Source organism: Gordionus sp. m RMFG-2023, chromosome 2, assembly GCF_954871325.1.
Source record: "Gordionus sp. m RMFG-2023 chromosome 2, tfGorSpeb1-WG-v2, whole genome shotgun sequence".
NCBI lineage: Eukaryota > Metazoa > Nematomorpha > Gordioida > Chordodea > Parachordodidae > Gordionus > Gordionus sp. m RMFG-2023.
The window spans coordinates 20,411,348-20,426,991 of record NC_088776.1 but is presented as its reverse complement, the minus strand read 5'-3'; the positions used below and the strand labels follow the sequence as shown (position 1 = coordinate 20,426,991).

At 26.0% G+C, this 15,644-nt stretch overlaps 1 protein-coding gene across 1 annotated transcript; it reads right to left on the bottom strand.

Moving 5' to 3' along the window:
* Positions 1-6,213: 6,213 nt before the first annotated feature.
* Positions 6,214-12,180, bottom strand: LOC135924619 (NADH dehydrogenase (ubiquinone) complex I, assembly factor 6-like). Its single transcript, XM_065459709.1, has 6 exons — positions 12,089-12,180; positions 11,950-12,049; positions 11,736-11,861; positions 7,616-7,775; positions 7,427-7,560; positions 6,214-6,636 (listed from the first exon to the last, which is right to left on the bottom strand). Exons 1-6 carry the CDS (start codon positions 12,154-12,156, stop codon positions 6,280-6,282), a joined length of 945 nt encoding a protein of 314 aa, XP_065315781.1. The 5' UTR covers positions 12,157-12,180; the 3' UTR covers positions 6,214-6,279.
* Between the last annotated feature and the right edge of the window lie 3,464 nt (positions 12,181-15,644).

The window sequence follows — 15,644 nt, the reverse complement described above, 5'->3', positions numbered from 1 at the left end:
AATTTGGTTATTCGTGCACTCTGATTTTTCTTGTCTAAAGCCTTAAATACATATTGTATAATTCAAACAGAACATCATACAATCAAGACGAGATTTGATAAGAATTCACAGCTTTCTATTCGGATTGAGTGTCACTTAAATTTTAAACTGTTGTTAGATTCGATTAAATCTTTGAAAAGCGTATAAAGGGTCCTATAATTATTTCAAACACCCTTTACAGTAAAAAGAGTGCTAGACACCTATCATACTTCAAGTATTCCTCCCATTCTTCAATAACTGAATTTCCCAATTCAGATGCTAAAAAGCTTTTTGATTTTTATTAGATTGGCTATATAATCTATATAGCATGTCAATAAAGGCTTTAAAGTGATTAACCTATAACACTTTTTATATCATGGACCGCTAAATCAAAACAGTGATGATATGTTACCAGTCATACTAACGCCATTAACAAAAAAATATCCAATTATTTTGAAATTTTTTTTAGAGAACCCGTCGGATTCAAAAAGATTCAGCAAGATATGAACAATCCCATCTGCATCTTTCAACCACTTCAATTGGTCATAGAAATATAAAAATAGAAACATCATCATAAGAAGATCCCAATACCACCTAATTATATATAAAAAAATATTTACTTGTTCTTTTTGTTCGTTGATCTTGCTCTGTTTATAAAAATAATTTGTAATTTTTTTTGATCTGTTTAAGACGATAAAACTAATATAAACATTCCATATTTTTATTGTATCCTCTATTTTTAAGAACCAATTGAAATAGAAAACGGTAGTTTTTGGAATTATAGATGTACAATTACATTAATATATTACCATTTTGTTTATAGAATATATATGGTTTATTTCATGATGAAAAATAAAATATCAATAATATGCTAAAATATCATTATAAAAAAGATCATATTTTTTGGAAAGAGAACGCTGTCAGTGTTCCTATTTTTAGGAAATAATATGGGTAAGGAAGCTTAATTTCTTTCAAATTGGCAGGGCCAATGCCTGCCACCCCCCCCCCCACCCCCCAGACTACAGCTCTGGCGGAGAGCAGCTATTAGTGTAAGCAAATATGAATCGAATAATGGTCTTATTTGTATTCGAATACAGGAGCTATTATTCAATTCGAAACTTAAATTTTTTAAGGAGTAAAATAAAATTTATTATTAAATTTAAAAAAAAATGATTAATAAATGTGAAAATACATTTAAAAATACTCCACAAGGAAAATGTTGAATATTTACGAATAAATTCTATTAATGAATAATTAATGTTTAGGAATAATTACGAATTTTTTCGAATAATTCGATCGAATAATGAAAAACTATTCTTTATACGATTTGGATAATTTTTTTATTCGTATATTTGTAAAATAAAAATTAAATTGAATAATTCATTTTAGGTATAATCATATCTAAGATAAAAGATTCTTTTGTATCTTGTATTCTACATCTTTTAAAATTTTTAATAAGATACTTATCTGTTTCTAAGTAGTACTTTTTTTAAAAACATGCTTATCTTTTTAATTTTTTTGACAAGATGCTGATTAAGATATTTTTTAATATTTTTGTTCAAAAAATTAAATATTCACCTTTACTATCCTTGGATTCTTGCATTAATTTTAATATTTTTCTTTTCTATAGTTATATTTTAAATTAATATTCATTATTATTTTATATTTTAGCATACCAACTTTTCTGTTGTATCCAAATAAGATAATTCAATGTTAGGATTTCTTGTGCGTATTTATCTTAATCATTGTATTAAAATCATCTTTTATTGGATGAAATAAAATATATTTAAACATTTTGGATTGTCGTTTGGAGACAGTATACTTGATAAAAATAGTAATATTTGGATAATTTAGTTCTGTTGATTGTATTTGATTAAAAAAAAATTATATCTCGTTTGGTTTTTACATTTATATAAATCGTAAGAATATTTTATCAAAGACATCGAAATATCATGTTTTGGATAATAAAAACAATTCTAAACAACTTAAAAAATTTTGAGTTTCTCTGGAGGAATAATTTGTAGTTTGATGTCATTAATCTATCCGCTCGTTGAAACAAAAAACATATACATGGCATTTTTGTTGATTATACATCTCTCCATTTCCACTTTTAGTGTTTGGTCACACACAATTCCTTTATAGCAGTTGGATGGGAAACCGCCAATATTAATTTTTTATGAAGAATGGACTATGGGTTATTCTTCAGAAGGAATAGATTTACATCTTGCCATTATTTATATATTTAATAAGATACTTGTATCTGTATCGAAGATACATTATTTTATAAAGAAGCTTTCTATTTTTTAAGGATCTATCTAACACCGCCACTAAGTCACATATTTTTTAATATGCTAGAGAATTTAATATATTGATATTAATTTTTTTTATATATTACGAAATTGGATTTAATAAGTCATTTATAATATGATTAGATATATTTTTAATAAATAAATAGTTAATTATTTCAACCTTTTAAGTATTTCAAACCAAAAAATAACATTTTTTTAGAAATTTATAAAAATTGATTTTAGTATCATTATGATTTTCGTTTTATTACGATGCCATTCTTATTCGGCCATTATTTCTTTCTTTAAACTATCTACCTATCGGATAATGTATCATAAAGCACTAGTTAATAGTTTCGAATAAGCTTCAGAATTATTGTTTTCAAAAGTGTCGTTGACTCTATAAATTGACTTTTTTATAAAAATAAAATAATCAATTTTTTTTATTAAATCACAATTTTTAAATAGCTCGAGAAAAAAAACATTTATTTCATTATTTTAAACGTTTGTTTCCTATGAAATTTATGAATTAACTATAATGATATTGACCAAAATATATTGTATCAAATAAGATCTAATCTAATATATATAACCGCCGTAATCAAGAAATGAACGTTTTCGTATAACCTTAATGTTAATTTTTTCTATCCTTTCCTATCATCTTAATGTTAAATAAATCTAAAGAGACTATACACCTTCTAATGTTAAATTTTTTTTTTTTAAAAAAAGAAAACTATTTTTAAAATTCTTTTTTATACATAAACGAGATTCGTTCAAACCACTAATGTTCGATAGACAAACGTTGTTTCCAGTCACCCCCATATTAAATTTTGTAATACAATTCTTCTTATATATGAAACTATAAAATATATCAATATTTATCTTTTTTATTAGAAGCTCCAGGTTTGGGAAAACAATTTCAAAATTATTATCGGTTGGCCAGGTTTGAGAAAAATTTTTTAAAGCTGGAAGCTGAAAAAATTTTCAAAATTATAATAGGTTGGCCAGGTTTGAGAAAATTTTTTAAAATTATAATGGGTCGGACTGGGCTTGGAAAATATTATTATATTTTTTTTATTGGAAGCTGAAAAAAATTACAAAATTATTATCGGTTGGCCAGGTTTAAGAAATTTTTTTTAAAATTATAATGGGTCGGGTTGGGCTTGGAAAATATTTTTGTAAATTATATTGGGCAACGCTTGGGGAAAATTTTTCATTTGGATCTTGGGAATTTTTTTTATTAACTATGGATCAGACATTGATTTAAAACATATAAACCAAGGCCCATAAAATCTAATTCTGATTGTATTTTTAAATTCATTATGATTTTTTAAAATATTTTATTCCAGTTCTTAACTACTAAAATTATTATCTTTGGTTGGAGTTGTGGAAATTTTTTCAAAATTATTATGGCCTTGGACCTTGCTTGGGAATTTTTTCAATACTAAATATTAGGTAAAGATGATCAGTTTTATTTTAACAAATAATATTGATATGGGTATCAAGTAAAGCTTTAAATATATTTTGACTCAAAACATAGCATTTAAACTTAGTTTTAATAAATTGGACCTGGCCTAAAGGTGGGAGGGGGTTATAAAGAATAAAAATTGGATATTATTTTCAAATAACAGGTAACAACTATCATAAGAGTAAGGAGAAAATTTTCATTCCCCGTCATTTTTGATGGACTCAGCAATGGTGACTAACGGGAGCTCTGGTACTCTTAGTTATACATTTTTCATTTCAAGAAAGACGGGTCATCATACTTTTCTCCCTTATTCGATGATAGATCAATCAGAAATTAAGAATATGTTATGAAGTGTGATTCACAAATTTACCTCTTTTTCGCTTAAATTTTAATATTTTTATAAAATATATTAATAAAGTATATTTAGCACCATATACAAAAACAAATTACCCCTCAACCCCGTCATTTTTGACGGGTTATTTACTAGTTACTATACGCCCGTCTATACAAATATCAATATTTCATAAAAATTTAATATAAGCAATGTTTGATTATTTTAATTTAACTAGTATTTTTATATAAACTGTAATACATATTCTTAGTATCAAAATATTTATTTTAAAAAGGGTCAATCAAAAGTATTATAGATTTCTTAAGCCTCCTAAAATTTAAACAATATTAAAAAAATTATTTTTCCTAGGAGTAAAATTATATTAAAATAACTTAGGTATTACCATTATGTAAAATAATTAAATTTATATATTAATTACATGATACGTGATAAAAGCGTTTTCACCTTCTGGTTGTGGGTACAATAGAGCTACGCTAGGTTTTCCTCAAAAATTCATCAAACTGGATATTTAATTAGGGGGAAAAAATGAGAAGCCCTTCACATGTTTGTGGGCAAGCCGCACTTACTTGTACGCACAACAGCCCGATTGTTGTTTAAACGTCTATAGGCTAATAATAAAAAAGAGTTGGGCAAAACAAAAGCCCATAGTAAAAAATTTTCATTTAAAAAAATCTAATAATTATTTAAAATTTATATAAAACAAAAAATTGAATCCAATCATTATTTTTATTCAAAAAAAAATTATTGGTTAAATCATGCCAATATATGTCATAGTTTTCTTTAATTTTGTTAACTAAGATTTTTTGATTCATATTAAGGTAGATCAGATTTTAAGGATTCAATATTTTCCTTTCTGATTCTGACATGATGTCAATTTTTTTATATTTTGCTAATAAAATGTTATTTCTTTACACCAAACTATTGAAAAAAATATACTGATTAAGAATTACATTGATAAAATATTTTAATACCGCACTAAATATTACCACAGATCTTAGAATTAGTGCTAACAATCGTTGGTCAACTTCACTAAGCTGAATAGGTATTCATATTTTTAAATATCAAAAATATTTTAACCCTTTCGCACAGAAAAAAAGGTCATATTTAATTGTTATGACATATTTTTGCAAGATTTTAGTTGGAATATTAATGGCCAATTTTTTATTTCATATCAAAAATCTTTTTAAAACTTACGCGAAAAAAAAGGCTTTGTTAGATTTTGTATATACCCAAAAAGTTGGTTGGTCTACCGTGAATGAGGGTAAAGAAAAATTTTGAAATATAGCTGCCGGCAAAGGAATTAAAATTTTTAACACCCCCATGGAAAAATCCTAGCTACTATTCTGTTTGATCATAATTGACATAGATCGATGCAGGTGAATGGTATAATTATTTTAAATAATTAGAATCTGCACTTCAATTAGATTAATAATAGCAAGAGGCAATGGTTTAGATAAGGAAAGAAGAACAAGAATTAAGTGAAATGGGTAGATATAAAAATGAAATCAAATGATTAAGAGAATTTTTTTTATAAAAAGTTAGTTATTATTTGGTTAATAGATTCTAATATAATAAAATAAAAATAAACTCAATAATTTCATATTCAGCCAATTGTCATATCAACTAACGGCAATTTTTCCCAGTCAACAAACCTTTTTTTTTTAAATTTTATAGCGGAAAATATTTAAAATATCAAAAGAATAACGCGAATCTATATTTCTGAAACAAAAACTTCAACTCGAAATTTTTTTATACATGTTTTTTATGAACACACTCATTACTAAATAAGCTCTTTTTAGAGCCTTCGATACTTTAATATATATTTATTTTATTTTACGAGAATTGTGATAAATGGAAAGGTAAGAATAAAAATTTGAGCGAATGAGCCTAAAAATTACATTAAATTCAGATCATATTTTGCTATAGTTATCAAATTGCACCTATATTGCAAATAATCGTTTCTTGCTTTCATTTTTTTCAACAAATATTGATTTATTTTAATCAAAAATTAGATTCTAATTTGATTGACAAAAAATACATTTTTTTTTAAATTTTTAAAAAGGATATATTATTTAAAATTCATATTTATTTTTAACATATTTGTGCTTATGAAACAATTGCGTTTATAGTGACTAAAAATTATAAAAATTGGGAAATCAATAAATTTTTAGCAATTTCCTACATAATAATCTGGCTGGTAACCAATTTCTATTCCGTCTCACCAATTTATTACGGCCATGTAATTCATACATTCGCAACGTATCCAGGAAATTATATTCATTTCTTTTTACCCTTTTTAAGAATGTGTCAATAATATCTGTACAAAGAAATAGGGAAAAGGCGCTTGATGGTATTTGATGTTTAAGTTGGCGTGCTTGGTACAAATTATGTTCAATTACGAGTGATAAATTTTTGAGAATGGAATTAGTTGCTGGATATTTTTTAGTGAGCGTTTTTATTGGAGATTCTTTGGTTCGCCATATGGATAAAACGTCATTGGAGGTTAAGTTGTTCTGGAAGCATATTTATAATTTTTTATAAATGTTAATTTATTATATTTTCCTCACCTAACGTTTTAACTTTAACAGTTTTTCCGTTAGTATGCTAGCGTTTTGCGAATTTATAAAAAATGAATGCAGGCCTGTTTAAATTAGGCGGAAGCATATTGAAAATAATAACTTTTTGAACTAAAAATTTTAAAAAAAAACAAAGAAAATTTTACACAAAATTGCTTATATATAATAGGCTTTGTTGATCTAGCTAAATAAAAAAAACGTAACCAAAAATAGGTGCCATGTTGATTTGTATAATAAATCTCTGTATTTTGTGATGACTCTTTATTTTAAACATAATGGGGTAATAATCTATAAAAGCCTCTTGAGAATGTTGTATTAAAGATAATACAGCTTAAGAAAGTTATCCTAATTTTCAAAATCATTTTTTTAAAATTTAGATATAATATATTTTCATAAAAATGAAAAAAAATTTTGGTGGGGGAGGGGGGGGGGGGGTAAAGAGAAATATCATCAAAATAATTTTATTTTATTATAGACTTTTATATAATTTTTTAATAGTAATGAAGATAAATATTAAATGGCAAAAAATATAATAATTGTATAAAAAAAATGCTCTAGCCTTTTTTTTAAGATCAAAAATGATTAGGCAAATCAACATTGTACATCCACTTCATTTTAATGAACTTTTTTGGTTAGTGGTCTATGGTAATATTTAGATATGTTTCAAGGATAAATATAAAAAATACATAAGTGATACCTACTTATTATATGCATAAAGATAGCAAACTTGAGATAATAGATCTAAAGGAATTAATACAGAATTTCTAGTTGCATGATATGGTATGGATCTAACAAAATTCACCATTCCAATTGATTTGCATATGTGTTTGGACATTTTTAAATTGCTATCATTGTTAGGACCTTATTATTCATGAGTACACATTGCTTATTATCTTATTTAAAATGATAAACTAACATAATATGTTCAAAGGTATGCTATAAATTGGTGTCCCTACATCTTCCAGATATTTTTCTAGATTCTTTAAATTTATAAAAGTAGGATTTCCAATTGAACATTGACGGGCAGTTATCATTCCTTGCAATAAAGTTTTATCAAGTTTGTACTTTCGGTTCATCTTATGAATAATTTAAAAAAATATATTATGTTAATAATTTTATGAATATTAAATGTAATTGAAATTACAAATTCATAATACTGCTACTTTTATGTTTATCACTAGGGTTGGGCAAAAAGTGAAACAAATGTGTTTTTAAAAAAACACAGTGAACCTGAACAGTGTTCATTTCATTCAATTAAAAGTTTAAAATTTTTATTTAAAAAAATTATAATTATTTATCATTTTTTTTTAGCTGTTTCCTTCAAATATTTTTCAGCATACTTTAATTTTTTGACTAGTGCCCAACCTAATTTACTTTAATATGATTTATATTTTATTATATTCAAGTTTATAAATTATTTTATATTAAGATATATCTAGACCTGTGCGCCACAGGTCAAATATGCCGCCACCTCTGATTTTTGACCACGCCAACGCCAAAAAGTGTCGGCGCTAAACACGCCGCCGCCGATGTAAAAATTCAGCGGTGTTATATATATTTTTTAAAATTAATAAATATTATTTGCTATAAAAACATTTGATGTGTAACAAGATGATATATTAGGCTAGTAATTTACAGAAAAGGTATATAAATATTATTATATATTTTATTCTTTTAATTTTTGATGTTAAAGATGTTTTAGATTTTTGGAAGATAAGAGCATTGGATCTTCCTAAACTTTCAATATTAGCTAGAAAATCCCTGTGCGTTCCAGCTATGAGCACACCCAGCGAACGTGTATTTATCATAGCTGGGCTCATTTTGAACTCTAAAAGATCATCATTATATCCTATTAATCTAAATAAAATAATATTTATATATGATAATTAAAACTTAATAAAATCATTAAATTATAGTTATAAACATAAAAATTTTATTTTAAAAGTGTTTCCAATGAATTTATAATTTTAATTAAAAAATTTAAGTTGGAAAAATATTTGACGCCGCCGCCGTCAGCCGATCGTTTTAAAAAAGAAAGGCCGGCCAATAATGCTGTCGGTGCACAGGTCTAGATATAATTTATAGTTGAGACTCAGAAGATATTATATCCTTGCCATTGCCTAATTACAATAAGTATTTCGTTACTAGAAAGTGAAGATAACATGCATTTCGGCTATTTGATGTTTACAATAACAATTATATTATTCAAATTTTAAAAAATTGTGTTTAACTTATTGTCAACTACGAGTATAAAAAAGTTAAATTATAATCAATTATACTTATAAACTCTAATGACCTTGAAAGGCTTTCACATATTAATAAATTAATCAATATCATATTTAAAGTAATTTGCTGAAAAACGTTTCAGAACACAGAGCCTATTCTGAAATCTCTACTTTTTTTAAAAATATTTAATAGAAAATTTGGACAATAATCATCTGCCAAAATTTTTTTAAGCAAAAGATAACATTAAATATTTTCAACAAATACCCAGAAATAAGACCATCTATTAAATAAACACTGCATGCAATATCATTATAGGCTCTGATGGAATACATATTTAGCATAGAAAATTGTTTTAACTAAAAAATGCCATTGCATATAGTGCATATAGGATAATAATTTTGAAAATAATTCTTAAAATTAATGAAAATTTTTTTAATTAACCAATATTATATTCTTTAATGTTAAAATTCTTTCCAATTTGGAATAAAAACTTATACAAAACATTTAAAAACAAATAAGAGTTAAAAATTACCAAATTATTAAATCCAATGGCAAACATTTTATTATATTATGCATTGTATCAAAAAAAATATCTTTAGCTAAAAAAATGTTAAAAGTTACATAGCATTACATTATATAACATAACACTAATGTAATTTTCCTATTTTGAAATGTAATGAATGTTTTTTTAAATATTTTTCAAGAAAAATATGTTAAGAAAAATATGTTTTTGATTTTTCCTTTGCTTAATGATATTTTGGAAATAATATGGGTTGTAATAAGGGTGAAATAATTAAGAAAAAATATTTATCATTAAATTGCTAATTATTTAAAATAAGCCAGAGATGTGCAGGCCTGGCCTGAGAAGGGCTGTATTTAAATTTTTTTAAATACCAGGCCAAGCCAGGCCTAAAAATTTTTGTAAAAAAAATACCTGAGCTAGGCAGTGTTGTTAAACGCTACTTTTAAAAGTAGCACGCTATTAGCTACTTTTTATGCTATTTTGATTTTTTTTAAATATATTTTTTACATAACTTAATTTCCACAAATAAAATATTGGTATAAAAACTTGACTATAATTTGTTACATATATATATATATATAATTTATTTAATATTGCACTTTGTACTCAGCGATCAGAAAGTATAAACTTTGCCATACTAAATAATCGTTCAGCACTAGCACTTGAGGGCAACACAGTATTAAATTTAATAAACACTTTTTATATGAAAAAAAATCATCAAAGATATTCTAAATGAGTATTTTTAGATTTAAAAAAAGCATCTAGAGGTTCAATAATATTATTATTATTTATTTCAAAAAATTCGTCTATGGAAGGCCGCGGTTTTGATCTTGCTATAGTATTAGTATCGTGGTTAGGCATGGCATTTTTTAACGTTACCATCAGCCTATCAAGTTGCCCTTTAGATTCAATCAAATTAATGTATGGCCAATTTAACTTGAAACTAGGATGAACGATAGCAGCTATTACATTATCATCATCATACAGATCTGGAAATCTAACTTATATAAAGCAATTGTATAAATTATAAAATAAGAAGAATACCTTTTTAATTTTCAAAATTTAAATTTATCTGAGATTTAGATTCATTTATAAAAAAATATTAAAATAGCATTAAATTATGGTAAATAAAGATTTTAAAAATATAATTATTATACACATATTAATATTATAGATTGTGTTGTAAATTAAGCCAATTTAAATTATGGCTAATCAAGCAATAAATCATTCATTTTATATAATTGTATAATAGAAAATAAAAATAAAGTTTTGACCTTTTCTCAATGCCTTTTAGCATAGACTCTACCAGTGGTTGGCAAAATTTTCTTGCATCGAAACTGATATCCAGTAGTAATTTTTTCTTCAAGATTCAAGTATTTTTTGAATTTTGGGAAAGGATAATCTATATTTTCTCATTTTTCAAAGAAATTTCACTATCTCCAACAATCTCACACATTTATAATAACTAGATTTATAATGTATATTTTTAAATATAAATTTCAAAATTAAATAAAATAGATTATAATTTTAGATTTAATAAAAAATATATTTTAATAATTTTTAGATGTATTTATTATGTAAAATTGAAAATAGCAAAGTAGCAAAGTAGCACATTAGTAGTGAGCTACCGCTATTGCTATTTTCTAAAAAAAGTAGCCAGCTAAAGCTACCGCTACTGAAAAAAGTAGCGCGCTATAGCTATTTTAACAACACTAAAGCTAGGCCAATAAATTATCACTATCTATAAAAATTAAATATAATACATTTTTATAAAAACAGGGGCAAAAAAAATTATTTTTTTAAAAAAAAAAATCTGGGTGGGCCATGCAAATAGTACCTCTGCAGGTCTCTGAAATACAATATATTAGAGGCTTGCACATCCCTGCCTTAAATTTCAGAGAAAAATATTTTAGGGCTGGGCAAGATAAATTTTTAAAATATTTTTATAGGATGGGTAAAAGTTTTGAAAATGTTTTTAAAGCTGTTAATTAGGCAAATTTATTTTGTTTTCCTTCATAAAAATTTTCCTGGCTATCCTGGAACTTGTACAATATATATATAGACTGAACAAGATAAAAATAATAATCTAGGCCAAAAAACCTGATATAAAATTTTGATAGGCCTTCAGCCATGTTGACCTCTTTAGATTTATATAAAACATAAAAATTAATACATAAGTTAGCATCAGAAGTTTTAAACAAAATAAATAAGATAATAAATTTGATAATGAATAATCATATAAATAAAAGAATAAGAATGACTTAGATTTAAACTTTAAAATAATTACATTTAAAAGTGATCTGGCAATTGGATTTCTTGAACATGAATCTGTTTCAAAAATTCTATTAATGGTTTCATCCCAAAATTTAAATCTCATCAATGAAGTCTCCTTAATTTTGGTTTGTTCTAAAATCTATATTTTCAAATAAGTTAAATTTATATAATCCATAGTATAATATTAATAAATTATCTTCATAACAAGCATTATCTTTTCATTTTACCTGACTTAATATTGAATTATAGGCGTGCAGCACAAATAGTAGTTCCTTAACACTGCTAGGTGCCAATAAGGTGCATAAATAATTCTCATAATCAGTTCTCCTAAAGTAAAAAATATAATACAATATAATATTTAATTACTTTACTAAATCCATGCAATAATTGAAATTTTGTATTAAGTTATTGCTTTGCATTGAATTTGAACTCATACATATTACTGCAGTTTTGCTAAATCAAAAGATTGCCTGACACCTATCACAACATTTTACATATCAAAATGCCATATTAGTAAGTTTAAAAAATAATGATAATAATTTATTATTTTTCCGTGCCCCTCATATTAAGAATGTAGACTTTAGCATGTAATGTTTAAAAATACTACTTATTATAGCGGCTTCAGAATGCTCATAAAATATATGCTATATTCCATATTTTATAGAATGTGGACTCGAAAACTATCAAATATTTTACACACTTGACTCTTGAGGAGCATATCGTAGTATAACATCACATTATATATTTTATAAATTGTTACTGTAATATTTAGCGACAAATATTGAGGACTAGTGTTGTTACGATCTGAGTTGGGTCGATTTTTAAAAATGGCACTATTAAGATTATAACCAATATTATGTAAGCCTCAAAATTTGGCAAATAAGTACCCAAAGCTTCCTGACATTTATGAGTAAAATCTTTAGACTTATAATAATATTATTTTGGCAAAAATCGTAATCGAGCCGTTTTAAAAATCGACTAATATTAGTGTTCTTAAAAAGACCGATTTGGGTCGATTTTTCAAAACGGCCCTATTAAAATTTTAGCTAAAATAATATTATGTAAGCAACGAGATTTCTTTAATAGATGTCGAAGCATTTCTGCTAGCTGTTAGCAGCGTCTACATGACAGGATTTTCACTGGATGCAAACCCCCTTCAAAAACCTTTGCCTACCCCCCCCCCCCCTAAAAAATCACTACCACCTTCGGCGGAGATGTCTCTTTATCATTATTTTCACCTATTTATTTATTGATACTCTTTCAAATAATTTATAAAGGATAACTTAAATTAATCTATCTCTACTACCAACTATCGATATTTTTGAATATAAAGAATTTATTTTTTAGATAATAAATTTAATTAAAACCTCCATTATTTACAATGAATTAATTATTATGGCATTATGAGCTTGCTGAAATATCTAAACCTTTTAAATTATATTTAAAAGGATGGTTTATTTGAAAAACAATGTGTATGATTGTTTGCAATATATAGATTTGGTCGATGAATTGTATTATAATAATACTATAATAAAAGCATTAATTACAGCATTAAACTTTGTCTTATTTCATCTCAAAATTTAATAGATAACCCCCCAAAAAAATTTATCCTACCCCCATTAAAGCAGCTTACCCCCTACCCCCTCAAAAAAATAGGATGCAAACTGTTCCTACCCCTCCCGCTTATGTAGACGCTGGCTGTGAGCAAAATCTTTAAGCTAGCATAATGTTATTTTGGTTATAAACTTAATCGGGCGGTTTTTACAATCGATCCAAATCTGGCTTTTTAACAACACTAATTGAGGACACTAGATCATTATCCATTAAAATATTCAAAAATATGGTAATTAATACGTATATTTGGTATTGGTATTAATTTTACATTTAATATTTATATCTATATGTTGTAAATACATTCAGACAGAATGACACAAGAATTTCAATTTATTTAGAAGACAAACAAAATTTACTAAATATAAATTAGTCCTTCCCTTACCACATAAAAAAAATAAATATATGTTCAATTCTTAGGTATAGGCTTTCATTTGCCTAACTATTTTTAACAACCTATCAGCGTCTACATGACAGGATTTTCACTAGATGCAAACCCTCTTCAAAAACCTTTGCATACCCCTATAAAAAATTTGCGCCGCCTTCGGCGGCGTCTCTCTATTATTATTTTCACTTTTCTAATTTATTGATACTCTTTTCAGAGAATTTATAAAGGATAACTTAAATGAATCTATCTCTACTACCAACTATCGATATTTTGTGAATATAAAGAATTTTTTTTAGATAATAAATTCAATTAAAACCTCCATTTACAATTAATTAATTATTATGGCATTATGGCTTAAATATCTAAACCTTTTGAATTATATTTAAAAGGATAGCACAAAGTTTTATTTGGAAAACAATGTAAATGATTGTTTGCAATATATAGATTTGGTCGATGAATTGTATTGTAATAATTCTATAATAAAAGTATTAATTTTTACAGCAATAAATTTTGTCCTATTTCATCTCAAAATTTAATAGATAACCCTCCAAACATTTATCCTACCCCCATTAAAGCAGCCTACCCCCTACCCCCTTAAACAAATAGGATGTACACTGTTCTTACCCCTCCCGCTCATGTAGACGCTGCAACCTATAGACCCTTAAATGACAGTCTTCGGGCTGTTGCGCGCACAGGTACTTGTGGCCTGACCTACAACTTCAAACTGGCTTATCCAAGTATTACTAAAAATATTGTTCCATAAGTTGAAACTCAGCTTATAGGTTTAACCCTGATTTTACTGTTAGCTCGCTTTAACGGACTGAGCATAAATGTTCATAATTTTTTTATGGGCCGGGAAAATTTAAAAAAAGATTTTTAACAGGCCGCCCTGAGCAAATTAAATATTTTTATAAAGGACCGGGCTTGGCATGAGCCAGGATTTGCAACCTCCTTTGAATATCTTTGGAGAGGCGGATACTATAAATTCCAATACACCAACTGATCGAATTAAATGAAAACCTTAAAATTAAGATGTCCTACCCGTTGACGGCAGACTAATCATGCAAGAAAGTATCCGTGATGCCAACAAAAGTTCTAAAAATAATATGCTAAATAAAATAGGGAAAAATTCTTTAAAACCTTTCAAAAAGAATGGGATCTATTTGGCGCTTCGCATTACTAAATCCATTCACTGTAGATTTCTTTCTCAAATGGGATCAACAATGAATTTAGGTTTATTATTTCGCAGTGTAATAAAAATAAATATATAAATCAGGGACCAAGAACAATGGGATTTTTTGCCTTCCTGTTCCGTTCTAGTTCAGGTCAAAAAATTATTCCCTTTTAGTTTCGTTTCACCTTTCGGAACGTTCCTAGAAAAATATCTAAATTTATTTTTTTAAAATCTAAACATTTTAATTACTCTTTATTTAATTATTAAATGAATCTTATTACAACTCAATAATTTATTTTCTCGATTATCATTTATATTTTTTATTTGTGGTGTTGGTATAAATTTGAATGTCAAAAACACAATGTTTAACACTTATATTGCTACATGAAGTTGCTAACACGATTTGGGCCAATTCATACAGGATATTTTTTTTTATTGTATTCCCAGTATTCTAGAAAATTTTTTAATTTATCTGGACCCTCGATATTTCTTTATAGCTATTAGAGTATCATCCTTTTTGTTATTTTTGGTATGTTTTCTCTTTTATCTTTTGACCATAGAAGCATTTCTAATTCATCAAATACTTATACTTCTTTAGAAGATTTATCCGAATTACTTATTATATTTATTCATTCTTAAAATTTTTAATATGTTCCCGTCGCCATTAAATTTTATAGCTATATTATTTTCCTCTTCGTTGAAAAGAGATTTAAGTCTAGGATCTAGATGTAAGGTAGGACAAAGTAATT